This window comes from Pinus tabuliformis, chromosome J (assembly GCF_031772625.1).
Source record: "Pinus tabuliformis cultivar Carrire ecotype Pingquan chromosome J, CPIR1, whole genome shotgun sequence".
NCBI lineage: Eukaryota > Viridiplantae > Streptophyta > Pinopsida > Pinales > Pinaceae > Pinus > Pinus tabuliformis.
Window position 1 is genome coordinate 633,657,665 of NC_142295.1, and position 26,721 is coordinate 633,684,385.

Here is a 26,721-nt window from a genome sequence, read left to right on the forward strand (position 1 = left end):
CTCACCGATCTACGATCGGCAGAGTTTTCCTTCAAACCTGACCCCAAAGCCGGGATGGATTTCGTCATCAGAACTTTAGGAGAGTCTTATATGTTAATCTGCTAGATTATAGTTGTGTCGCAGAACTAGGTGTTCTATGAGGGTCTGTGTTAAGTGGGTTCATCCCTTTGGATGTAAATTGTAAAAATCATGATGAAATGTGTCTTGAGGGTTGAAAATGTTGTAAATCCCCTCATGAGTCCTAGGTCCTAGGTCCTAGGTGATGATCCAAACGGCTTAGTTTGATGATCCATCTTAAAAAAAAAAAAAAAAAACCCTAAGCAATAAAATAATAATATTTTTGTGGATGCATGCAAAATATCGACGGATGAGATTAAGGGATGCCTTAACCCTCATCGACGGTCGAGATCGCTTCAACATGGATCACCCAAAACTAGCCGTTGGGATCATTTCCTTTTTATAGGGTCTTAGGGGGTCATTTTAGTTATTTGATCTGTGAGTCTAAGACTGAAGAAGCTCTTTTGTAAATCTGTTTCTGGTTAATAAAGGAAGACTTTGGGGTCCATATCTTGCTGGTGTTACTCTCTTGGAATGCTGTGAGATCATTTCATTTTCTGCATATGTTATTTTCAGCTGTTAATAATAGCTTTTGTAGAGTATTGTGGGTACAGGTATCTTGCTCACTTGCTAGGGTTTGGGTGCTGCTAGGGTTTCTGGAGTAATGGCAGGTATCTCCATTACTGTTTGAGATCTAGCAGCATTTTTGCCCTCTTTATTGACGATTGTTTTGAGCTGTGCAGAATAACATTTTCTGAAGGAATTTTGTGGGCGTTCGGGGAAGTTCTCGGCTGAACCAGCCAACTCCCACAAGCGTTTTTTGTTGAGCCCAGCTGGATTTGATCCTGGGTCTATCATTCGGTTTTATGTTTTAGTTTGCATGAGAAAATTTCTGAAGTTTCTCACAGTGACAATCTGAAATTTCTTATCTTTAAAAATTTTCCTGTTCTTATTGTTAAATCTGGCTGTTAAAGGGGCCAAATCTGTAAATTATTAAGCTGTCTTAGGGTTTCATTTTTTTTTTTTAGGGTTTTCAAGCTTCTGCTTTTCACAATTTTTTTTTCATTAGGGTTTCAAGAGTTTGCTTAGATTAGGTTTACTTAGGGTTTTGAATCTGTTTTTATGTACATACTATTTTTGGGGTGATTTCAGGTGGCAGAAGCAAACACCAAATATCGATCTGAGGGCACATGACACAGTTTCGCTGCTCCCTCCTATTCCATCACTAGCTGCATCGTTTTGCAATCAGTTGGCGAGACACAGTCGTTGTGCAATACCCTTGAGAAAATTTGATAAGCGTAACAAAGCCAGGCCATCACGTGTATGCATCAGGCAAAGTCTCACATGAAACGGTCCAATTACTCAGCAAATGCCAGCAGACATTCTGTGTGTTGTAATGAGTAACTTTGGAAGCTGTATTACTTCTGCCTGCCGTCTAAAACTTTTCAAGCACCAGGTTGTGGTCTTTTCGAGTTACATTTTTGCAAACGCCATTCTCTGGTTGACCTGCGTAAGCCAAGGAAATCTGTAAGCGATTCAAGTCAAATCTGTTCTATATCGAATCTATTTACTGCAGAAATTTTCTCAGGTAATGACTGCAAATATCGAGCCAAGTAATTTCTGCGTAAATTTTAGATCGATCTTCATTTGCGTGGCCTGGTCGTGGAGCTCCTGGGTACATTTCTTCAAGCGCCTGCGTGGTCACGTTTCTCAAACAGGTAGCATTTGCATTTCGTTTTCGACGTATGCGGAGGTATTGTTCTTTAACGCATTCTTCTTTAAGCATAATCGAACTGTATATTTGTTATCTGGAATGGTCAAGCCGCAGTTACGTTTTGGAGTTATTTGTCTTTACGCAGATCTAGGGTTACGTTATTCACTGGTAGCTCGAAATTTCCTTACGGCTTGCGTCTCATTTTTTTGGGTTTCGATGCCATTTTTGTAAGCGTTCAACGTTTTAAGTATAACTAATGTCGTGATATGATCGTGCAGAAATCGAAATTCGCTATAGGATTATTTTGTTTTGATTTATATTTAATTTTCATTTGGATTTAGGTTATAGTTTTATACGTTTAGGTTTTAGATTTGTTGTTTAATTTTTTAATTAAAATCATAAAAGTTTTATAAAAAATATAAAAAGGTTCTTTTTATTTTAGATTAGATTTTGTAAATTTTTTGTTTTAAGTTTTAATTAGGATTTTAATTTTCGATTTTAGTTTTAAGTTTTATATTTTTTAGATTTTAAAAATAAAAAATAAAAAATAAAAAATAAAAAATAAAAAAAAAATAAAAAAATTTCAAAATTTTTAGGCTTAGTTTATTTTAGTTTTAGATTAATTTTTAAATTTCATTTTTTAGATTTTATAAAAAAAAAAATAAAAAAAATAAAAAAAATTGAAAAAAAAAGTATAAAAAATTTTGTGGAAAAGTCTTTTCGTCAGGTCCAGTTATTTTCGGGATTTATCATCTTTCATGCTGAGATCCAAATTTTCAAGCCGAGATGCGAAATTGATATCTGGTTAATGGTTTATGATTCGTGGTGGTTTAAAGCATTCATCTTTTCGAAGCTTTCAGTTGCTGGATATCGTTTTGGTTATTTTTAAAGCATTGTGATTTCGCTGATGACAAATGATCGCTGTTCATGGTCCATATTTTTATATCATTTAACAAGTAATCGTTTTAAACACAATCTCTTAAGGCACTGGTCTGCTAACTAATCAAATCATTTTAGTGCTTACCTTAATCGCGTCTCGTGTCTCCCACCCAACTGGTCGACAGTTGGTCTCATCATCTCACAGGGACTACCCCCCTTAGCCGCGGGAGACAGGCTTAAACGGAGGGATCGGGGATCAGAGTGACAGCCCCCGGTCCGAGCGTTGTCGTGCCAATCTGCGCGACAACACCTAGATCTTGGGATCCTTTTGCAGCAAGCATTAGTGCAAGAGAAAACACACCTTCATTTGGTAAGCTGTGGGTTGCCTGCACTTAAGAAGAGTCAAGACTCGATTCAAGAGACCCGATTGAAGATCCAAATGAAGCTTTTGCAACTCATTCTAAGAGTTATAAAAGAAGACCAAATTTTGGAAGATCTCAAAGCACTCATGGTAGAAGAACTAATTCAAGACCTGCCCCAAGATTTCCTCCAAGAAAAGAACCTACATCTCATAGAGGACCTCCTCCTCCCTCTCAAGATAGAAGAGAAAAAAGTGATAGAAGAGATGTAACAAATGCTCAATGTTTTCATTGTCAAGCATATGGTCACTATCAAGATCACTATCCTCAAAGAAATCAAAAATATGACTATCAAAGGAATGGAGATCGAAAGAGAAAAGGGAAACATCATGCCTCTGCTGCTGACCTTGATGAATCCTCTCATAAGAGGAGGCCTAGAAAGAATGATTCTGATGATGAATACTCATTTTATTCTACTTTTACAGGTACCATTGTAGGTCATGATGAAATATGGTTGGTGGACAGTGGTGCCTCTAGGCACATGACTGGAAATCATGATCATCTCTTTGAATTGGTTGAAAAGAAGATTGCTCAAAGGGTTGAACTTGGGGATAATGGCAAATACAAAGTCAAAGGGATTGGCTCATCATCCTTCCAATTGGATTCAGGAGGTAATGTATCCATTAACAATATTTTATATGTTCCTGGTTTGAAGAAGAATTTGTTGTCCATCTCATCTCTTGAAGACAAAGGATATAGAATTGCTTTTGTTGATGGACAAGTTCTAGTATGGAAGAAGGATGCCTCTTTTGAATCTTCCAAGGTCATTGGTGTGCGAATTGGAGGCCTATATCATCTCCTTGGACATTCAATTCAAGCTTTGCTACATAACACCACTGATCTCTGTGAGCTATGGCATCGAAGGTACACTCATATTCACTATAAAGCATTGACTAGAATGAAAGATTTTGTTAAAGGTGTACTTTAAATCAAGGTTGATTATGATGGGGTTTGCAAGGGATACTAGCAGTAATAGTAGATCCAAAGAAATCTTGGATCTTGTGCACTTTGATGTTTATGGGCCTATGTCTAACAAGACCTTAGGTGGAAACTTGTATTATGTCTCTTTCTTTGATGATTATTCACACAAAACATGGATTTATCTTCTAAAGTCCAAGGATAAAGTATTTGAGAAGTTTCGTGAATTCAAAGCTCAAGTTGAAAATGCTACAGGAAGAAGGATCAAGACCTTGAGGTTTGACAATGGAGGAGAATATGTATCCAAGGAATTAATCGCCTTTTGCAAGGATGGTGGAATTAAGAGGGAGCTGATAGTTCCCTACTATCCTCAAAAAAAAGAATCTGTCGAGAGAAAGAACATGACTATTATGGAAGCTGCCAAGGCCATGCTTGACGATCAAGAGCTGCCTATGTTTCTTTAGAGAGAAGCTGCAAGAACAACTGTCTATCTTCAAAACTGATGCCCACATTGAATATTGGAGTACAAGACTCCGGAAGAAGTCTTCACAGGCGAGAGACCAAATGTTGAGCATTTAAGAATTTTTGGTTGTCTATTTTATGTTCACGTGCCTAAGGAGAAAAGGAAAAAGATTGGAACCTCTTGGGAAGAAAGGAACTTTTGTTGGCTATAGTGAAGATTCAAAGGCCTTCAGGATCTATGTACTAGGACAACGCTATATTGAAACTTGCAAGGATGTTATCTTTGTTGAAGATGCCGCTTTCTGGAAGTCCAAGGGTTTGCACTTAGACTTTGATGATGAGATACAAATTTCTCCAAAGAATGTAGAATCGAAGGCTAAAGAACCTAAACTGATGAATCTTGATCCTCATGCATAATTTAATGATCATGAACTTGTTGAATCTACAAGAACCACTGTACCTGAGACTAGAAAAAGACCTTCCTGGCTTGAAAGAACATTGAAGGAAGCTGAAGGACATGTTGCACCTTGTGGGACCTTCAGGGAAATAAAGAAACCAAAGAGGTACTCTAAATATGCAGCCATGATGTATAAAATTATCGAGTCCGAGCCATCAACATATGAGGAAACAACTGAGCATGAAGTTTAGAAAGATGCTATGATTGAAGAGTACCAATCTAGAAGAATGATGTTTGGGAAATCGTGCTAATGCGTGAAGGAAAATATGTTGTGTCTTCAAAGTGGATCTACAAAATTTAAGATGCTGCTGATGGAAGTATTGAAAAGTACAAGCAAGATTTGTGGCCCGAGGATTCTCTTAGTAAGAGGGAGAGGATTATGAAGACACATTTCCTCTTGTTGCCAAGTATGCATCTATTAGATCTATCATTACTCTTGCTTGTATTGCAAGTTTGAAATTGCATCAAATGGATGTCAAAATTGCTTTTCTGAATGGGGTCATTGAAGAGGAAGTCTATATTGAGCAGCCTCAAGGTTTTGAGGCCCACGATAGAGAAACAAATGTTTGTAAATTGAAGAATGTTCTGTATGGGCTGAAGCATACAACTCATGCATGGTACTCTTGTATTGATGGTTATTTGTTGAGTCTTGGCTTCAAGAAGAGCGATGTTGATCCAAACTTGTATTTCATGTGAAAATTCCTCAACTAGAATCCCTATTGCAACAATTGATAATGTTTCTTCTATTTGTTAAATTAATCAACCAAATTATTTGCAGTTTCCTACGACAAATATCGAAACATATAAATTGCAGACTCCACTTAATTAAATGTTACGTGGAAACAAGAAACTGAGCAAGAAAGAAAATACAACACAATTGACACCGTTATTTTTGGACAAAAGTCCTCGGAAAAACCTAATGCGGGAAAACCGGTGTAGCAGATCTTAGGGTTTATTATTATTAAGTAGTAGCAAATTCTGAATACACCTATGAGTACCTCTCGGGTTATTTAGTTACAGAGAGAAATACTAGTCGAAAGATTTGTGAGATTACATCACATAATCATTGAGAAAATCCCGACTGATCCGGACACTGGATGAAGTGCCTTTGGAAGGCCCTACACTACCTCTGCGCAGTCCTCACGCAATTCTTGCGTCAGCGTCTCTAGGCATTGCATCACCCAGTTTGCTGATCGATTTGCTGCCCGAAGCCTCTGCTCTCAGCCTCCCAGTCTCACACCCTGACTCCCAGCTTCTGAAACTGACTCTGCCCAGCAAAATATCAAACTCTCTCTCACCCTCTGCGCTGCCACTGCATGGCCCTTTGTGGCCTTGTGTTAGCCTCTGCGTGAGAGCTACTGGATCACTCTCTGCGTCTCCCTGCTGATGATTCTTCGGCTGAGAAAATCTCTCTCTCTCCAGATGCTATCCCTGCCCCTCAACTGCAAGAAATTTCCTTGATTAGAATTTCCTCCTGAGAACTTCTCACTTCAGAAATTTGATCTCTTGATCTCTTGGTGTGTTTTCGAAATGGCCCTCAAGCTCCCTTAAATAATCTTCTCGTTGACATTCAACAGCCCAGATTAAAAGCTAATCAATGGCTAAGATCATTTTAGCTTGATCTTCGTCTTCTTCTAGAAGTTCCACACACAATTAGATTAATACCCATTAATATTTTTAATTTCCTAAGTTTGGACTTAGGGTTCCATCAAAATTTTTTAATTATTTTAATAAAATTGTCTCTGGGTGGAATTTTCCAAAACACTTTCTAGGTTCTTTGGAATACATGTGCCCAAGCCTCCCTGCAAAATTTGAGGCCTAGAGCACATCCAATGCTACCCCAAATCAACACTCCCTCTTAGCGAGGAATGTGCTCTAGCAATATACGCTACTGCATGTTGCTCTGACGCTGAAGTATCGTCCTCTGCACTGCTAATGTCTGACACACTGTCCACCAACTACTGCGCTATTGTTGACACTGCCACTGTCGACACTGCATCTGTACTACAACTCCCTCTCAGGTGTTGCATCTGTGCTGCTGCTAGCACTGCCACTACCAACTGCTACTGCACTGAAAACTGTTGCTGCTATTGCATCAACAACGGAAAAACATCCAAAATAATTGAACTAACTGTGTTTAGTATGATATCACATGAATGTTGAAGCCTGACTATTGTTGGTCTCTGTGCTGACCCTCTGAATATACTGCACTGCTGCTGACCTCTGCTCTGTGCCATCTGCATTGCTGCCAACTCTGCTCTGCACTGTTTAGTCTCTGGCGCTCCTAGCCACTGCAACTGTCTCCCCGACACTCCTCGGCACCATCCGACACTAGTCCATCCTGCTACTCTTGATCTGGGCTCTCGTAGCAAGGTATTGATTCGAGAGGTGGACTCCTCAAGGATCCTGCCCATCTGTAGCTCTTTCGAAATACAACTCCAAATCAACCCACCTCCCTCCTGGAGGTATCTCGACTTTCATGGCAAACTCCTCTTCTTTGATCTTTGCGGGCGCACCCTTCGGATCGTGCTTCTCATCCTTGTCCTTCTTCTTTAGAGGACACGAGTAGCGTAGTGACCCATCTCACCACACCTGAAAGACTTGATCTTTGAGACGTCCTTCTTACGTCTCCGCTACTCCTGCTGTCCCTTCGATACAAGGGCTGCATTATCCTCCTCCTCTTGGGCTTCGACCCACTGTTGTTGTTGCTTCCGTCAAGTTTGACCTTGACTAAGTCTTTCCTCAACTCCTCTTGTTTTAGAGCTGCCCACATCTCATCCCAATTCGGCAATGATGCTCTGCCCAGGATACTCTAGACAAAGACTTGCCACTCATCTGAGACAAAATTGAGGACCAGTGTAACCAATTATGAATCCTGAGGTGTATGCCCCGCAACAGACAACTCATCACAGGTTTCCTTCAACTTTGTGAGGAATGGATCCACACGCTCTCCCTTCTGCATCTGAGCAGATCTTAGCTTTTGCTCCAGGTACATCTTCCCTACTCGGACGATCCCTGATATAATGTAGCGAAGGCATCCCACAACTACTTAGCAGTCCCTCTGCTAGTGACATGACACACTACGTGATCCTTTACTCCATCAGGGATGATCCTCTTTTCCTTCGCCATTTCAGATCTGTACTTCTTCAATGGATCTGCATCTGCAAGGACAACCACCATGCTGTCGACGTATGTCTTGAGGGCATGCTCATCTAGAAGGAATGACATTCTAGCCTTCCAGATGACGTAGTTGGATGCTTCGTCCTACCTGTCCTGATCCCTCAAGCCACTCGTTGCCATTTCTGCCAAAAATAGAAAGTCGAATGATCTCCTCTCTCCTTTGTGCTGCTGGTGGGCTAGCCTACGCGCTCCCTGCTGGAGCTAGTAAAATTGCTGCCCCTTGCTGCTGCTCAGCTCTAGAGAATTCAAATTTCTTGGCTAGGAATTCTCTAGGAAGCCTCAGCGGTGCTTCTCCTCTTTCTTCTGATGATCTTCCGCCCATCAAACTGCCTGCAGAAAAATCTGCGTCCCACTAGTTCTCCTCACGTTGAGGCTTGAACGCAGCTCGCTCTGCCCCAACAAAAATTCGAACTAGAAGCCCTTCTCTCCGTCGACTCACTTAGATAGAGACTGCCTCGAATTTTCAGCGCTCCCACTAAGAGCTGCGCAAACCCTGCGGGGTTTTGGACTGCTGCCTCATGCAGCTTTTTCGATTTCCCACTTTTGCACAACACTGGGTTCTCTGGCACTGCTCTTCTTGTTCCACCTGTAACTTCGATACCATGTGAAAATTCCTCAACCAAAATCCCTACTGCAACAACTGATAATGTTTCTTCTATTTGTTAAATTAATCAACCAAATTATTTGCAGTTTCCTACGACAAATATCGTAACATATACATTGTAGCCTTCACTTAATTAAATGTTATGCGGAAATAAGAGACTGAGCAAGAAAGAAAATACAACACAATTGACACCGTTATTTTTGGACAAAAGTCCCCGGAAAAATCCAATGCGGGAAAATCGGTGTAGCAGATATGAGGATTTATTATTATTAAGCAGTAGCAAATTTTGAATATACCTCTAAATACCTCTCGGGTTATTCAGTTACAGAGAGAAATACTGGCAGAAAGATTTGTGAGATTACTTCACACAATCACTGAGAAAATCCCGATTGATTCAGACAGCGGATGAAGTGCCTCTGGCACGCCCTACGCTACACTACGTAGTCCTTGCGTCAACCTCTCTAGGCATTGCGTCACCCAGTTTGCTGATCGATTTGCTGCCCGGAGTCTTTGCTCTGAACCTCCCGGTCTCACACCTCGGCTCTCGGCGTCTGAAATTGACTCTGTCTGGCAAAATCTGAGACTCTCTCTCACCCTCTGCGCTGCCTCTGCGTGGCCCTGCGTCGACCTCTGTGTGAGAGCTACTGGATTACTCTTTGCCTCTCCCTGCTGATGATTCTTTGGCTGAGAAAATCTCTCTCTCTCTCCGGATGCTATCCCTGCCCCTCAACTGCAAGAAATCTCCTTGATCAGAATTTCCTCCTGAGAACTTCTCACTTCAGAAATTCGATCTCTTGATCTCTCGGCGTGTTTTCCAAATGACCCTTAAGCTCCCTTAAATAATCTTCTTGTTGACATTCAAGGACCCAGATTAAAAGCTAATCAATGGCTAAGATCATTTTAGCTTGATCCTCGTCTTCTTTTAGAAGTTACACCCACAATTAGATTAATTCCCATTAAAAAATATTAATTATTTTAATAAGATTGTCTATGGGTGGAATTTCCCAAAACACTTTCTAGGTTCTTTGGAATACATGTGCCCAAGCCTTCTTGCAAAATTTGAGGCCTAGAGCACATTTGATGCTGCCCCAAATCAACATTTCAAAGTTGTTGAAGGCGAACCCTTGATGTTGTTGTTGTATGTAGATGATTTGTTTATGACGGGGAATGAAGTGCTAATTGTCCATTGTAAGAGGGAGTTGGTTTCTGAATTTGAAATGAAGGATCATGGTCTTATGCATTACTATTTGGGATTGGAAATTTGGCAAAATCCTGATGGAATCTTTGTTGGCCACGGCAAATATATTATTTAGATCCTTCAGAGGTTTGGCATGATGGACTGCAAGTCCATGGACACTCCTATGGCGACGAATTTGAAGTTGATCGAGGATTGCGACTCTAATTTGATTGATCCCTCTATGTATCACAAACTGATTGGCTCATTGAACTATCTTTGTTAACACTAGACCTGATATTTGTTATGTTGTGAACACATTGAGCCAATTCTTGGTTGAGCCTCAACATGTGCATTGGGTTGCAACGAAACATATTCTGAGATATTTGCGTGGTACCATTGAATATGGTCTGAGATATGCTTCTAATGGAGAATGGCAGTTGCATGGAATTATTGACACTGATTGGGGTGGAAGCTCTGATGATAGAAATAACACTTCTAGACTCTGTTTTGGTTTGGGCTCCTCTATGATTTCATTGTCTAGTAGAAAGATAACTCCTGTTGCTTTGAGTACTGTTGAAGATGAGTATATAGCTACATGTTTAGCCTGTTGTGAAACTGTGTGGCTTCAGAAATTGTTTGCTGGTTTGTTTGATCAAGTGTTGGAATCGACCATTATATATTGTGATAATCAAAGTTGTGTGAAGCTTTTTGTGAACCCAGTGTTTCATGACAGGTCGAAGCACATTGAGATCAAGTATCATTACATCCGGAATATTGTCCAAAGGGGAGCTGTGAGGCTCGTGTATGTCCCTATTGATGAGTAGGTTGCTGATGTGTTGACAAAGCCGTTGTCTCGAAAGTTTTCATATTTCAAAGAACAACTTGGAGTTGTTGAGAATCCCTCTCTAAGAGAGAGGGAGCACTGATTGTACAAAATCATGTGATGGCCAATCTTGCTTAAGCTACAACTAAGATGTTGATTTGGGGTAGGATTGGATGTGCTCTAGCCACGAAATTTGGTGGAGAGACTGGGGCACATGAGATCTCCAATACCTAGAAAGGGTTTGGGCAGATTCTAAACAGATAAGGAGATATTAAAATAATTAATATTTTTAATGGAGTCCCTAAGTCTAAACTTAGGGAAAATAAAATATTAATGTGTATTAATATGAATCTGTGTTAGAATGGTCCAAAAGACATGGATCAAGCCAGATCTAATCTTAGCTGTTGATTAGGGACTTAATCTCGGCCATTGATATGTCAATAGGAAAAGTATAAGAGGAGGCTTGAGGGTTAGTTGGAGAATACATCAGAGTAATCAGTCATTCTATTCTCTAGAGCGGGGTTTGCTAAGAGAGATAGAATTAGTGATCAGAGAGTAGCTGAGGGGCATTGAGTATAGAAAGACAGAGAGGCAGAGATAGTGCCGGGAGAGCAGAGAGAGATGGTGATGCAGGAGCAGCCAGTGCTCATACAGAGGCAGCTAAGTGCTGCGCAAAGCACCAGAGAGGCCAGTGTAGCTGACACAGAGGGTCAGAGAGCTGACGCAGGGCCTATTAGCGCTGACGCATGCCTATATAGGCTAACGCAAGGCCAACGCTAGGCAAGGAGAGGCTAACGCAGTCCAGACAGGTAGAGGCTGGGGTTTCTAGGGCAGATTTATGCTGAGTAACTGCCGGAAGGATTATCCAGGGGTTCAGCGAGAAAATTTGTTAGAAACTGAGAGGTACACTGCCAAAGAATTATTTTTTGTGTAGGCCAGTTTCGGCACTTAGATTGTACTCTCATATTGCTTAATAAGAAAACCCTCAGATAGCTGCACTGGTTTTCCCGCATTGGGTTTTTCCGGGGACATTAGTCCAAAAATAATGGTGTCATATGGTGTGTTTGTTTCTGTTTCTTTTAGTTGCTGATCTGTAATATGTTGAGCATGCACTAGTGTTTATTTTCAGTATTTACATTGTAAATAACTTGTTAAGGAAATAACAAGTAGGTAGGAATAAATCAGATAAAGTGCATGGAGGGTTTCTAACTAAGTAAACTTAGAAACTTCAACATAAGAGACCTATGGATTGCTCAGGAAGATTGTCAGCCCCTTAGGTCAATTGACCGAGAGGCTAGTGAGTCTGGTTGGGGAGCTTGGTTTTGAGGCATGGAGTGATCCCTTAGATTTTTATCGAGAGACTAGTTTGGTTGGGGACATTGATTTTGTGATCTCTCCCTTAGATTGAGGCCTTGAGACTTATGGATTGGTTGGGGAGATTGATCTTGAGTTTCCTCCCTTAGGTCGTGGACCAAGAGACTTATGGATTGGTTGGGGAGACGTTGTTGAGAAATCGGGAAGCGTATAGATTAGGGTAGATTTATCTTAACTTGATAATTATTTGTGAATGTTGGTTGGCTTCTTATTAAATTTATATTCTTCTTCTTCAAGCAATTACCAAAAATGTGAAGATGACCGGAGACAAAGAATAGAAGAAATTAGGGTCCAAACCAAAGAAAAACCCACAAGGGTGGAAACCCAAGGAAATCCTCTTCTTATAGAATCAGATCAAAGTGACATACCCAAAGCCCAAGACCAAGACTAAGACTGCCACAAAGATCCAAGTCAACCCTCCAAGCCATCTCCAACTAGTCATAGTCAACATAAGTCAATGCTGGTCAAATCTCTTAATCTTGGTCAATCCCTAAATTTTTGGCCCCTGAAATTTCAGCCTTGTGACAACCTCATAAAACTGCAGAATAACTCGCACGTGCGAATAAAATTAGGGAAAAATTCAAATCATCTTCTCTCTCTCCTTTGAATTTGCTAGTGTTTCCTCTTGTCTTGGCACAAAAATTGATGATGAATGATGAGTGAATGAATGATCTCCAAAGTGGTTGAGTTTCCCTCTATATATACACATCCAGGAGGTAGAATAGCTACCCCTAGAGCCGACTTGTCCAAGGAGGGCCGACTTGGTCTTGTGGTGACATTTTTGACTCTTTTGACTCCAGATAATTTTTTTTTCTTCCAAGAAGTCCAAATGGGACTTTCACTCAATTACATTTCTTTGACTCATAATAAATTTTCTTTTGACTCAGTAAACCTTATAAGCATGAAGAACAAGCTTTGACTAGAAATAAAATAATAATGAATGTAATGGAGGAGTACATCAATGATACATTTTATATTACATTATGAAGACTGACACTAGTTACATTTTCAACAAATGTATCTTGTGCATATGATTAATTTGACCTCATTGATTGATCCCGCTGCTCAGTAGGGCACTGACTTAGATGCCATGGGGTTGTGGCTTGTGGGATGTGTTGGATGTTATGTATCTTTCCTTATGATTAGACTGATGATCTCTACCTTAGAATGTGGGTCGGGAGACCTATGGATTAGTCATGGAGATTGATCTTGATAGAGAGAGAGACTTGTGCTTATCGCTTAGGCTATGAACGGGGAGACCTGTGGACTGGTCATGGAGATTGATCTTGATAAAGAGAGAGAGACTTGTTCCTATCACTTAGGCTGTGAGTTGGGAGACCTATGGATTGGTTGAGGAGATTGACTTTGAGAGAGAATGAAAAATACCTTCCTCGCTAAGGGGGAGTGTTCGAAAATTGTGTAACTACGGTTGGTATTTTCATTGGCAAATAATGGAGACAATTCATATTTTTGACTTTGACCAAGTCGGCCTCAAGAAGGTTAAGTTGGCTCACATGTGTGAAAAGGAATCTCCTCTACCACATATATATGACTTTGTTGGAGCTCATTTTGGCATCTCATCATCACATACATTCATCTGTAAATTACAAAGATTAATCCACACATGCGAAGGAGTCAATGAGACATTTCAGACCAACATTGACCAACTTCTTTTTATTTGACTTGACTTGGGCTATTTTGGATCTGTTTGACTGGGGGTTTGACTGTGCTTGGAGGCCGAAGATTGTAGGAGTTTCGTTGAGTTGAGTTGACTGAGATTATAGCTTTGTTCTGGACCATTGACCATAGGTCAACTCTCTCTCCTTTCATTGAGAATTGCAGGGAATGTTTTACTAAGGTCTTGACCGAATTTCAGCCTCTTGTTCAGAGCTTCACAGGCCAAAATTTGGCCCTACTTTTGCATATCAGACTTTGACCAAAATTTGACTTTCTCTCTCTTCATTAACTAGTTTGTCATGGTAATTGTTGAGGTCAGATTTGGAATCGTGTTGGAATTTTTTGGTGTACTATTGATGAACAAAATTTCTCTTTCATAAGGAAAGATTGGTTGGGTTTTCCCCTTGTGAGTTTTTCCTTGGCTTGAAGCCTAATTTTTGGTGTCCCTTATCTCTTGCTTACTCTTCATTGTGATCTTTATTTCTTTATTAATGAAATTGAATGGTTGAAGTTTTTCATATATAGTTGCTTAATGATTGGAATGCTAAAGGAAATATTGAATATATCATTGGAAGTAGTTATCAATTTTGAAAAAACTATACTAGTCTTGAATGCACTAGAAAATCAATACAAGGTACCTTGCATGACCCTCTAAAGGGAAAGGGGTGATGTGGCATCAATATGCACAAATGCTAGGGTCAAATATTGATGTGCAAGCCCTCCCTTTTCATCTCAAGGTTAACCATAATCATCTGGGCTTTGGAACATGTGACACCCATCAAATAGTGTCAAGGCTATCCTAGGCACATCCTAGGTCCAGTTGGCACAACATTAGTGAATCCAACACTAAGCGTTACTGGCTTAGTGTTTTAGCATCTTGAGTTACTTCGGAGTGTCAAATACCATGTGGAACTGTCATATAGCTCTATGCTCTACTTTGGGTGTGCATTGCTGCATCAACAAGGTCATATTTGTTCTTTGGAATGGGTAAAACAACCTTTGGTATGCTGTTGAATGGAGTGTTAATCATCTCTCTATAGGCCTTTGCTGTTGTGACATTACTAACCAACTAAACCCTCTTAAGATCAAGTGAAATCATCAACCATTAGTTATAATAACCATAAATGCATCATAGTGGACCGTACCTAATGTTGGGGGCACAATAATGTTAGAAAATTGGAAAGGAAGAAAGATTTTCTCTTGTTGATAATTACTAATTTACTTGTGATTTGCTTGTGTTCTTATTATCTTTCTTATGTTCTTCTTTTATCTTAGTTCATCAAGCAATTACCAAAATCAAAACACGAAGATCATGGACACCAGATGTAGGCATTCAGTGAAGGCTAAAACCCCTATATAGTCAAAAACCTAGTCAATAACTCTTCCTTCAGTAATTCAAATGAGATAGATCAAGACCCTAGTCCAACAGACCTCCCTCTTCCACCAAGTTAGCCTCCCAAGATGAATTTGCAAACTTCAATAGTCTCTTCTTGTCCAGCAACTTCTACCCAGCAACAATCCAGAAATTCGACTTCCCAGCAACAAAACTTCGACCCCAGCTACAAAATTTCGGCCTAGCTTCAGTACTGCAGATTTCGGCTCCTCCAATAGCTTCACAGCTTCACACGTGTGAGAGAAAGAGAGAGAATTTCGACTTCTTATGCTTGAGAGAGACCTCCTCCTTCTTTGCTACCCTTTTCTTCTTTCCTTGAAATTCTCACTTTTTCTGGCCCCAAAAGTTGGAGATCAAACTTATTGTGAGAGAGTGACAAATGAGGTTGAGTTGCTGCCTTTATATAGTGATTTTGTCCCCTAGTTTAGGCCAACTTGTCTAGTTTGAGGCCGACTTGGTGGAGGAGGCCTAATTGACCTAGATTACATAAAAATAATTTTCTTTCTTGACAAATAAATCCCAAGAAGGGTTCTTTACATTATGACATGGACAAGGACACTTGACATAAACCCTAGAAGTCTTCAATGGAGACTTTAACCTAAAAACAATTGACCCAAGCATGAAACCCATGCTTTAATAAGTTAATTTCTTTTTCTTTCTTTTGATAAATAATTTACATCATGACAAAATACAATTATGAAGACAGACACTAGCTACATTCTTCAACAAATAATACCTCACAAAAAGGTCACCTTCAAATGTCTAACTAGATCAAGTCTCGTAAACAGGTTAACTCTTTTTGTCAGTGACGGTTAGATGGATAACCCTTTTAGGTGTTTCTAGGTCCTCAGAGAAGTGACATATCACAAGTTAGCCCATCAATTCATAGGTGTATGTGAGAGATGGTGGTTGCGAAGTGGGAAAGACTCTAGGTTAAGGTGTCGTAGCCATGTGACCAACTGATGGAGGTCCAAGATCCTGAGTGTATAGATGTAAGGAGGGAGTGATCGTGGAGGCATGAGTTACCCCTTTCCTCGACCTACTTTTTCTACCCCTCTGGTGCGCCTTTGTCTTTTCTATGAATTATCTTTATTTGGGTGCATAGATCAGGATCCCAAGCTTGCTTTTGATATTTTTCCATTACCCCTTTAAGATGAGTTAGTTTATGTGCTTGCCGAACTGGGTGATGGCTACCGAGGGGGGTAGAGCTCATGGTAGGCTTTTTTCCACACACTAATCGAATGTCATAGCCATATGTTGCATATTTTCCTTTTCTTTCATTGTGGGTTTCTTATGCTTTTATCTTTTTTTAGTTGCATCAACATCTAGGGCAAAGTTTTTCTGGCCGAGACTCAAGGATGAGTATGAAATGGTGCCAATCCCAATGACCAACGACAACCACCCTGAAGAATGGAGATGAATAAAGGGAAAGATAAAAAGTCGTGAGTATGGAATATGTTGGACACACTACTTCAATGATTCAAAGTTTCCCCAATAGTGCCCTTCCTAAAACCCTAAGGCCTTAGAGGAGATCCCATTTGACTAGAGTCAAATAATAACCTCCCAGGTGAAGTGAGGGAACAAGAATACAATGAAGATTGGTCAATTATCCAATTCACTTCTTGATCCATATTAGTATGTGCATAACATTAAGTGAAAGCACATGATTGCATAAATGGTTAAAGTATTTGCCAATGGATGATCCACCTTCCTTTAAGAAAGAATATCAGATGGGAGAGATAAATCTGACTGGAGAAAGAAGTGGAGGATCCCAACATCACGTTATGTGCTAATCAAATAGGGCTATTGGCTGACTGGTTGTCCAAACAGGAGAAAGATTTCTCCTATGGGTTACCCACTTTTTTTCTGGTAACAAGTTTCTCACTCACACCTGAGTAAATTGCTCTTTTAATTATTCATTGTGTCTTCTTCCTCTCCCTTAGGCTCCTTTTATAATGGATGGATGGCTAGGATTATATCCTAAGCCTCACTTGAAATCAATGGTTGATATTAGATGCAGATCACTTAAATAGTTAAATTATTTATTCTCAGAAACTTAGGTCAATAGTTAAAATAATTAATGTGCTTTTAGGAAAGAAACCATAGTAATTACTTGCTCCTCATGAGCAAGTGCCTAAAGAGGATTTTGGACATCTTTTGCCTGCTTGACTGCTAGCCTATGCAGAAGCACCTGTCTGAGCTATAATCATCAACATATTTGAGGTGGTGGAGCGTAGAACTCCATGAATTTGAGGTTCCTCTTATTTCTAAATTTGTAATGGTTGTTGTTGAGTGAGCAATAGTATTTTTCTTCTTCATGGAGCTTATTTTTGGATTGTATTTCTTCTTCATATATGAGGGATTCTGTATGAGAATATTTGTTGGTGATTGGAGCTTATGCATGTAAGCTATAAGAGGATTGAACCAAGGTTATCAAGCAAAAAACTTACTTCAGTGGTGAATAATTCGATGCGACTCTTTCTCATCCTTGTCATTTAATATTGTTTGCATTTGGGTATTTCTGGTTTTGTTACTTCAAAAAGTAGTGACTTAGGTTAACATTGTTTTGCAAACAAATTTACTTGGTTTATCGTAGAAATTAATACCATTTTTGGATTATTTCCTTGCATACTATTAATTTTTTTCGGCCATAAAAAGTCTTTATAGCATGTTTAGGGAAGCCCCTACATCCTTCATTATAGACTAAGCTAGGGCCTCCTTATGATAGAAGTGACCTCATTAGCCCAAGGATAAGTAGGAACTAGTTTCTCCGTCTCTCATCAATTTATTTTACAAACTTCCAACTTGTTAGTTTTAGTTCCTATTGTTGTGCATTATAGAGAATTTATGGTTTCCAACCATAGTTTGTCTAAGAGTTTGCATCATTGATTTGAAACTAGACTATGCTATTATTAAGCTTCTTTGAATTTGCTCTTTTAAGTTTTTCTGTTTTAAGTTTAGTGCATTCCAGCACTTGGCTCAGAAATTTTAGTTTCCAGCTTAAACCATAAACTAGGTTATTCTTTTGTATGCAATCTAAATTAAAATTTTTGATTGCATTTTTAGCACTTCTACTCATTTCTCATATCGAAAAATTTAGTTTTAGCACTTATAGACAGTGTTCCATAGGGATGCATCCCCGAGGGTTGGGTTCATGCACCCCTCGCACCCCACGCACTTGAGATGGGGGGATGTCTGGGGGTGCGTTTTCCCATGCACTTGAGATGGGGGGATGTCTGGGGGTGCGTTTCCCCACGCACTCGTTTTGGGGAGTTGTGGGGAGATGCGGCGGGAGGAGGGGGGGGGGGGTGTTTCCCCAGTGTGGGGGACGTGACTGCCCAAAAGGGATGCTTCTGGGCATCCCCCCTGTTGTGAGCAGTACAACTGTTCTAATAAGTCTAATTGTCCTCCATTCTCTAGTCTTTATTTTTTATGATTTTTTTGGATGAAAATATTTAAACCTTCCTCTGAAAGCACCTTGATTTTTTGAGTCACATGTCATAATGAACCTAACAATGTCATGAGACATGAACTCAATAAATGCAACAATATGTTCCAGGGAATCCCAGAATTCCGGAGGCAACCCTGGGAATTCAACCTAGACATTGCAATACAATTGAGCCAGTCTTGTCAATACTTTGCTGAAAGATTTCAGTGATGATTATGCTTCCTTTTGCATGAAATGCAAGGCGATATTTAAGATAAATAACGAAAAATAGGCTAGAATTGATGGTGTCAAAGCACTAGAAGTAGTATTGTATGTAAAGGTGTACAAAAGGTATAAATCACAATAGAGTTTGCTTAATGGAAATGATGACTAAAATGGATGCAAAAATGAAGAGGTATTGCAAATTAATTGGAGAGAGAAGCTTTGTCTCGAAGGGGAGAAGCAAAGAACATCACCTGTATTTATACTAATCACATAATAATTTTCTTAGGTTGGTACAGTAATAGATGTTAGGCGGCTAGCAGAAGTGAGCGGTATGGTTGTTCCAATGAATCTAATCATCTTCCATTCTTTAGTCTTTATTTCTTATGATTCCTTTGGATGAAACTCTTAAAACCCTTCTTCTGAAAATACCCTTGCTTTTTGAGTCTGCATGTTATAAAGAACCTAGCAATGTCATGACATACCAATAACTTCTTGATGAATGCATCTATGTGTTCTAGGCTCCATGGAATCCCAGAATTCTAGAGGCAGCCCTAGGAACTCAATCCAGACATGGAAATACAATTGAGTGGCTTTATCCATGGAGAATGAATCATACTATTCAGAAAATACAAATTAGGCATTTTGGCCGATTCAGGGTCCTGGAGTACCCATCTCATTGCAGTGACATTCTTCCTTGAAGGTAAACTGGAAGAAACCTTTAATCAGGGCACACATGGTTGAACATAGCCAGCCCTGGGCTTTCCAAGCCTCTTTTATCCTGGTTTTATTCACAGACTCTAGAAGGATACAATCTACAAAATACTCTAACAGGGCAGTCTGTTTCAAATTTTCACAAAGAACATAATATTTATTAACCTCAAGATCAATGGGTATTTCGTTAGGAGGTATTTCATTACCTTCTGCACCACCTTCAGGATGAACTTCTGTGGAGCTTGGGAAGTAACATGGCAACCAATGCTTCCTCATTGTGCAAGAACACATCATGAATTAGCCAAGTCAAAAGAATCAGATGGTAGGGTGTCCATTATTAAGGTCTGCTGTGCATCTTATTTCGGGCTAATAAAGTTGCAAGCTCAATCAGCATGACAACCATATTGATAAATTAATAAATGCAAAGAGATGACCGATGGCTTTGGCCAGGACAGTGTTCAAATGCAATAAACCCTATGACACCTCCTTTACAAGCACTCATGAAACGTGCAAACACACATGCACAAATTTTAAAAAATGCTATGTCCAGTCATATCCTGTTCCTACTTTTCTAAAGAACTGGCTTATATCCATATCATTATCATATTTTATTTTATGTTCTAAGCAATTAGATGGTGCAGTAGAAAGTTAACCAAACTGGAACATTAGAGATTAAAATGAGGGAAAGGAAAGCTTCTCGGCCAAGGATAGTTTTGATTTTCTTTGGTTTTACATGTGCTTCATTTGGTAATATGAAATTGTATGAGACGAATGAGTTAAGCTGATGCACAATAATTTTTTCCAGCTTTTATGGTTCACAGGAATTTGAAAATAAATACAAGATTTCCTATCAATATAAAATAAATTGAACATTAAGTTATTGATATCAGCATGTTTTGGAATGATCTGCTTACTGAACAGCACTACTAAAGCAATTTTAGGATGAGAAAATTCTTCCTTTTGCTTCCCTTTCATGGAAATACGGGAAGAAGTATTTGATATAAGTATCTAATTGTTGATCTTTCTAGGTTCCATTTTGGGATACCGGATCTTATTAAGCTTAGTGAAAATCTCTTGGTTTATTGCAGCTTCTGTTCTCCTCTGAACTTGCATCTCTTTTCAGAGTCTAAAGGTTGGAAAATACCATATGATGATGAAACTGAATTTAACATATGTCTTGTTTGGTGTCACACTTAAATATATCCCCTGTTTTTGTTGAGATCCAATCCTATTCTGTTGCAAAACTTTCTGATTGCTATCAAACAGGAGATTGATATGGGGTAAGAAGCTCTAGTCATCTGCATGTTTCTTGCTAGCTATTATTGTTATCTGATATATTTATATATATACATTTTTTGCAGTTAACTTCCTTGCTTGCAGATCTTGGATTGAATATTCAAGAGGCACACGCATTTTCTACAACAGATGGTTTTTCTTTAGATGTCTTTGTTGTTGATGGGTGGCCCTTAGAGGTGGGTTTGATTTGTTATATAGATATGTTGTTTTCCATCTAAAAGGGCTAGATTGATGCCAAAGAAATGAGAACTGTACAATATCATAGCTAAAGTTGTGGGTGTTGCTTTATGTTTATATTTTACATGCATTAAAATCATTTCATCATTGTACTCATGTAACTTTTAATTGTTTTAATTTTTCTGTGACATTTAACGTATTTACATTTCTATTCACTTCCCTCTCAAAACAATTACCTAATCTTCTTTGGTCCTCAATTATCTTTAGGATATAGATAGATGGATCAACATACATGGTACCTTGACAGCTGTATACAGTTTTTTAACAACTTACATTTCAGCCGTAGTACTCCATGATTTTTTTCTTATCGTTCACTAATCCATGGAGTTTTCTTGAGTAGTAGACAACATTTTCTTGAGACCCTCATAGCTCATTATCCCTTAGAAGGATGATTTATGGAGCATGCAACCAATTCTTTTTTTTCTGAAGAAAGAGAATTCATAATTTCTATTAAAAGAAATTACATGCTGTTGATGCCATTGGCATATGCTGTAGTGTGGTTTTCACCACTGTTCAGAAATTACATCAAAAAACTCACAGAGATACGGTGGATCTGTATCCCACAGAGAAAGTGCAATGTCTCAAAAAAAAAAAACAAAAATAAAACAGTTCTGTAAGAGTATCCGCTATACAGGAGCAAAAAGGACTTATCTGTACTGTGTCTGTTATATACAATAAATATCATAGCAGAGCAAAAATTTAGATGGGGGCATTGCCCCCCTGAGGGAGGCCATCAATATATGGTCGATGGAAAAATCTGTGCATCCCATCTGGCTTGTATTCCAAGCATGCAACCAATTCATTTGTGTTAGGTTTGCTAATTCATATTCCCTTGTTTTGTGGAGACGGTTTCAATATCTCTAGTTTACTGAAGTTATCAAGGCAAAAACTTACTCCTTGATAGGCACTTTGTGAAAATTCCTGAATCTAACACATTAGAAACCCCTACTGCATTTTCTGGTTTACTATCTCCTACTTGTTCTTTGCATTAACAAGTTATTTAAATGCATAAATATCGAAGTAAACACAAATGCAGCCTTCACAAATATACAGATCAACAACTGAAATAAACTGAGACAACACAAGGGACACCGTTATTTTTGGACAATCGTCCCCGGAAAAACCCAATGCGGGAAAATCGGTGCAACATATAGAGGGTTTTATTATTAAGCAGATTTTGAATACAACTAGGGTGCTAGAAATGGCTCACCCTTCAGAGAATATCCTTGGCAGCAATACCTTTATCCGTAGACAGATATTTTGGTCGATCAACAACCGAATGAACAATCCTACAATGGCTCTGCCTATTCCTTGTGCTGGACAACGAAAGCTGCTCCACGCACTTCTCAGGAACTGCGTCACCCCCCTCTCTGGCTCTACGTAACTGCGTCACCCCCCTCTCTGGCTCTACGTCTGCCAATCAACTCTCACTTTGTCCCACTGAATCACCTCAGTGCAACCTCTGAAGCTCCCTGCGTCAACTGTGTCAGCCTCTATGGCCTCTGTGTCAGTTTCTTTGGCCCTTTACATCTTCTGCATTGGCCTCCTTAGCCTCTACATTAACCCTTGCTGCCTCTGCATTAGCCTTCATAGGCTCTGCGTTGCCTCTTTCGACACTCTGCTTCCTCTTTGATATGTATTCTTCGGCCTCCTGCCGAATTGCCCCTCACTGCAACTGATCACTTGTTCGATTTCCTCAGCAAACCTCGCCCCAGAAAATCGAACTGACTGATCTCTCTTGGTATCGTGGTGTCTCTAATTGACCCTCAAACTTCCTCTTATACTTTTCCTGTTGACGATTCAACGGCTGAAATTAAGTCCCTAATCAATGGCTAAGATTAGATCTGGCTTGATCCTTGTTATTTAGAACTTTCTCACCCATATTATATTAATACAGATTAATATTTTAATTTTCTTAAGTTTAGACTTAGGGTTTCATTAAAAATATTAATTATTTTAATATCTCTCCATCCGGGTGGAATTTCCAAAACGATTTCTGGGTCTTGGAGATCTCATGTGCTTTAGCGTCTCCACCAATTTTCATGGCTAAAGCACATCCGATGCTACCAAAAATCAACACTCCCTCTTAGCGAGGAATGTGCTCGAATAATGCTTCACCATAGAAACATCACATTGATCCTCCACATCGACACCTGTGCTGATGCTTGGCCTATTGCCTCACATCCTCTACACTGCTGTTTCCTGTACTGCTGTCCATGACACTGCCACTGCCACTGCTACATCTGTACTGCAACTCCCTCTCAACATGTTGCATCATGCTGCCCATAGCACTGCCACTGCTAACTGCTGCCCTGCAACTCAGTTACCAAGAAGTAAGTAACTGACTATTCCCAACTAGTGACATCCCGGTCAGTCTGGAAGCCTCGTGATGCTGAAGCTGCCTTTGCTGCTATCATGTGCTCCCTCTGCTGCCATTGCACTGCTGCAAACTCCTTGGTGCCTCTCGCACTGTTGCAACCTCCACTGCGCTGCCTTAGATTTCTGCACTCAAGCAATGCCTTGTCGCTCCATCACACCTTGCTCCACCTGACACTTGTCATCATGCTACTGTCGTTAAGGGCTCCCATAGCCGGATGTGATCCAAGAGTTTGGGTACCTCAAGGATCCTGCCCAACATGTAGTCCTGCTGACTACAACTCGATTTCACCCCACCTCTTCTCTAGAGGTGCATGAGCACTCATGGCACAATCGTCATTAGTCTCGACATCCTTCTTCGCCTTTGAGTTGGAAGCTTCTCCCTTGCCTTTCTTCCTGGGGCACTGGGATGCGTAATGTCCCAGCTCCCCACAGTTGAAGCACTTGACCTTGGAGATGTACTTCTTCTTCCTCTTCTGAACCCCCTACTGTCCCGCAGATGTTAGAGCTGCATCCTCCTCCTCCTCTTTCTTGACTCAAACTCCCTTACCGCTACTCCTGCCTTGGTCAACCTCCTGATCTCTTCTTATCGAAGAGCTGCCCACATCTCCTTCCAACTGGGGAGAGTCGCTCTGCCCAAAATGCTTTGGACAAATGTCTCCCAGTCCTTGGAGATTGCATTCAGAGCAGTCCTGACTATAAACTCTGGATCCAATGTAGACCCCATGATGTAAGCTGGTCGAGAATTCCTTGCAACCTGAGAAGGAAGTGATCTATCTCCTCTCCTTTTTGCATCTGATATGACTTCAGTTGATTTACCAATAACATATTTTGCTACACGAAAGAGCCCTAGTATAAGGTGGTCAGGGTCTCCCACATCTCCCTTGCTGTTGACTTCTCAGCAATTTGTGGTATTACTAGAATCATGCATTTCACCTTTGCCATGGCCTCCTCATACTTCTCATTTGCATCAGGGTCAACTGGGACAAATACAGTTTTCAAGGCATAGTCCTTGATGCGATGTTTATCCAGGATTGCCAGGATCCCGACCTTCCACATGACAAAATTGGAAGCCCTGTCCAATCTGTCCTGATCCCTCAATCCGTTTTCTGCCATCTCTGCTCCTCTTCTAGACTCCCTCTGAGTCTCAACTTCCCTCTTGGAAATCCTTCGGCCAACTATCGAATCACTCCTCTCCAATCCTCCTTTGTCGCTACAACTCGGATCTAGATTTCTTGGCTAGAAATATGTCGAGGTAGTGCTTCCCTCTACCTTGGTTCCGTCTCCTTAGACACTGTTCTGCATAGACAGAAACAACGTCCCACCAGCTCCTCAAATCACAATCTGCACAACTCCCTTAGCCCCGACAACTAAAGAATCTGAGCCCTTCAGGCTCTGTGCAATCAAAGCTTGCGCTGAATCTGCTCCTCTCGGCCAACTACGCCAATCCTTCTTGGATGAGAAAGATGACGTGGCTCTGCGTGAGTTTGTTCTGCCCCACTCTGCCTCTGTGCTGGCCCTTCTCCGGGCTCAGAATGCTAACGCTGGCTTTGCATCACCCTCTTAGCACTGTGTCACTCCTCTTGCCTCTTCAACTATGGAACAACGCTGTCTCTGGGGACAACTGCTTCTTTGTTGCAAACACTCAGATTTTTCGGCTGGTGCCTTCAGTCTCCTATGATCTACAATCACTCTGATACCATGTGACAATTCTTGAATCTAACACATCAGAAACCCCTACTGTATTTTCTAGTTTACTATCTCCTACTTGTTCTTTGCATTAACAAGTTATTTAAATGCATACATATCGAAGTAAACACAAATGAAACCTTCACAAATATACAGATCAACGACTAAAATAAACTGAGACAACACAAGGGACACCATTATTTTTGGACGATCGTCCCTGGGAAAACCCAGTGCGGGAAGACCGGTGCAACATATAGAGGGTTTTATTATTAAGCAAGTTCTGAAGACAACTAGGGTGCCAAAATGGCTCACCCTTCAGAGAATATCCTTGGCAGCAATACCTCTATCCGGAGATAGATATTCCCACTGATCAACAACCAGATGAACAATCCTATCGTGGCTCTGGCTGTTCCTTGTGTTGGACAGCCAAAACTGCTCCATGCACTTCTCAGGAACTGCGTCACCCCCTTTTGAAATGCGTCACCCTCTCTGGCTTTGCGTCTGCCAATTAACTCTCAGTCTGTCCCACTGAATCACCTCAGCGCAGCCTCTAAAGCTCTTTGCGTCAACCTCTATGGCCTCTGTGTCAGCGTCTTTGGCCCTCTGCGTCCTCTGCGCTGCCTCCTTACCCTCTACGTCAACCCTTGTTGCCTTTGCGCCAGCCTTCCTAGGCTCTGCGCTGCCTCTTTCGACACTCTGCTACCTCTTTGATATGTATTCTTCGGCCTCTTGTCGAACTGCCCCTCAATGCAACTGATCATTTGTTTGATTTCTTTAGCAAACCTCACTCCAGAAAATCGAATTGATTGATCTCTCTTGGTATCTTGGTGTGTCTCCAACTGACCCTCAAGCCTCCTCTTATACTTTTCCTATTGACGATTCAACGACCGAGATTAAGTCCCTAATCAACGACTAAGATTAGATTTGGCTTGATCATCGTTATTTATAACTTTCTCACGCATATTATATTAATACACATTAATATTTTAATTTTCCTAAGTTTAGACTTGGGGTCTCATTAAAAATATTAATTAGTTTAATATCTCTCCATCCAGGTGGAATTTCCCCAAACGATTTCTGGGTCTTGGTGATCTCATGTGCCTTAGCCTCTCCACCAATTTTCATGGCTAGAGCACATCCAATGTTACCAAAAATCAACACGCTTAACCATCTTCCTCTTGCCTCTTTCTCTATATTTACTTTTTCTAGTTGATGGTCAGTTTCTCGATGGTTGCTATCCAATTGTTTCTATTGATTATTTATTCTTTATTGGTTGGTTTGCTCACTCCTATGTTACCCCCCCATCCCACTAGGATCATACAGTTGGATTTTAGCATGGTGCTTGAGGACTCTGATAGCAAGCCAGTGTCCCGGTCACCCCACCCTTAGCCCAGTTGTGGCCGCATCCTCACGACCTCTAAATCAAATACTCGACCTAGAAAAATATTACTAGTGGAAAATAATTATTTTGCAGAAATCCCTATGATAAAATCAATCTTCCTTCTCCTCAGAGTTTATTGGTTTGATACCATATTAATTTTTCCAATACCATTTTGATTTAAATTCTTAGTGATTTATTTTATGTCCAAAAAATATATTCACCTAGTAATTTTTTTTTTTTTTTTT

At 40.2% G+C, this 26,721-nt stretch overlaps 1 protein-coding gene across 1 annotated transcript in view; it reads left to right on the forward strand.

Moving 5' to 3' along the window:
- Positions 1–26,721, forward strand: part of LOC149228537 (serine/threonine-protein kinase STY46-like) — a 452,429-nt gene that overhangs the window by 250,147 nt on the left and 175,561 nt on the right. Inside the window, exon 15 of the mRNA XM_089380800.1 lies at positions 20,859–20,969. Within this exon, the coding sequence (XP_089236926.1) occupies positions 20,859–20,969 (111 nt within the window). The remainder of the gene's footprint in view (positions 1–20,858; positions 20,970–26,721) is intronic.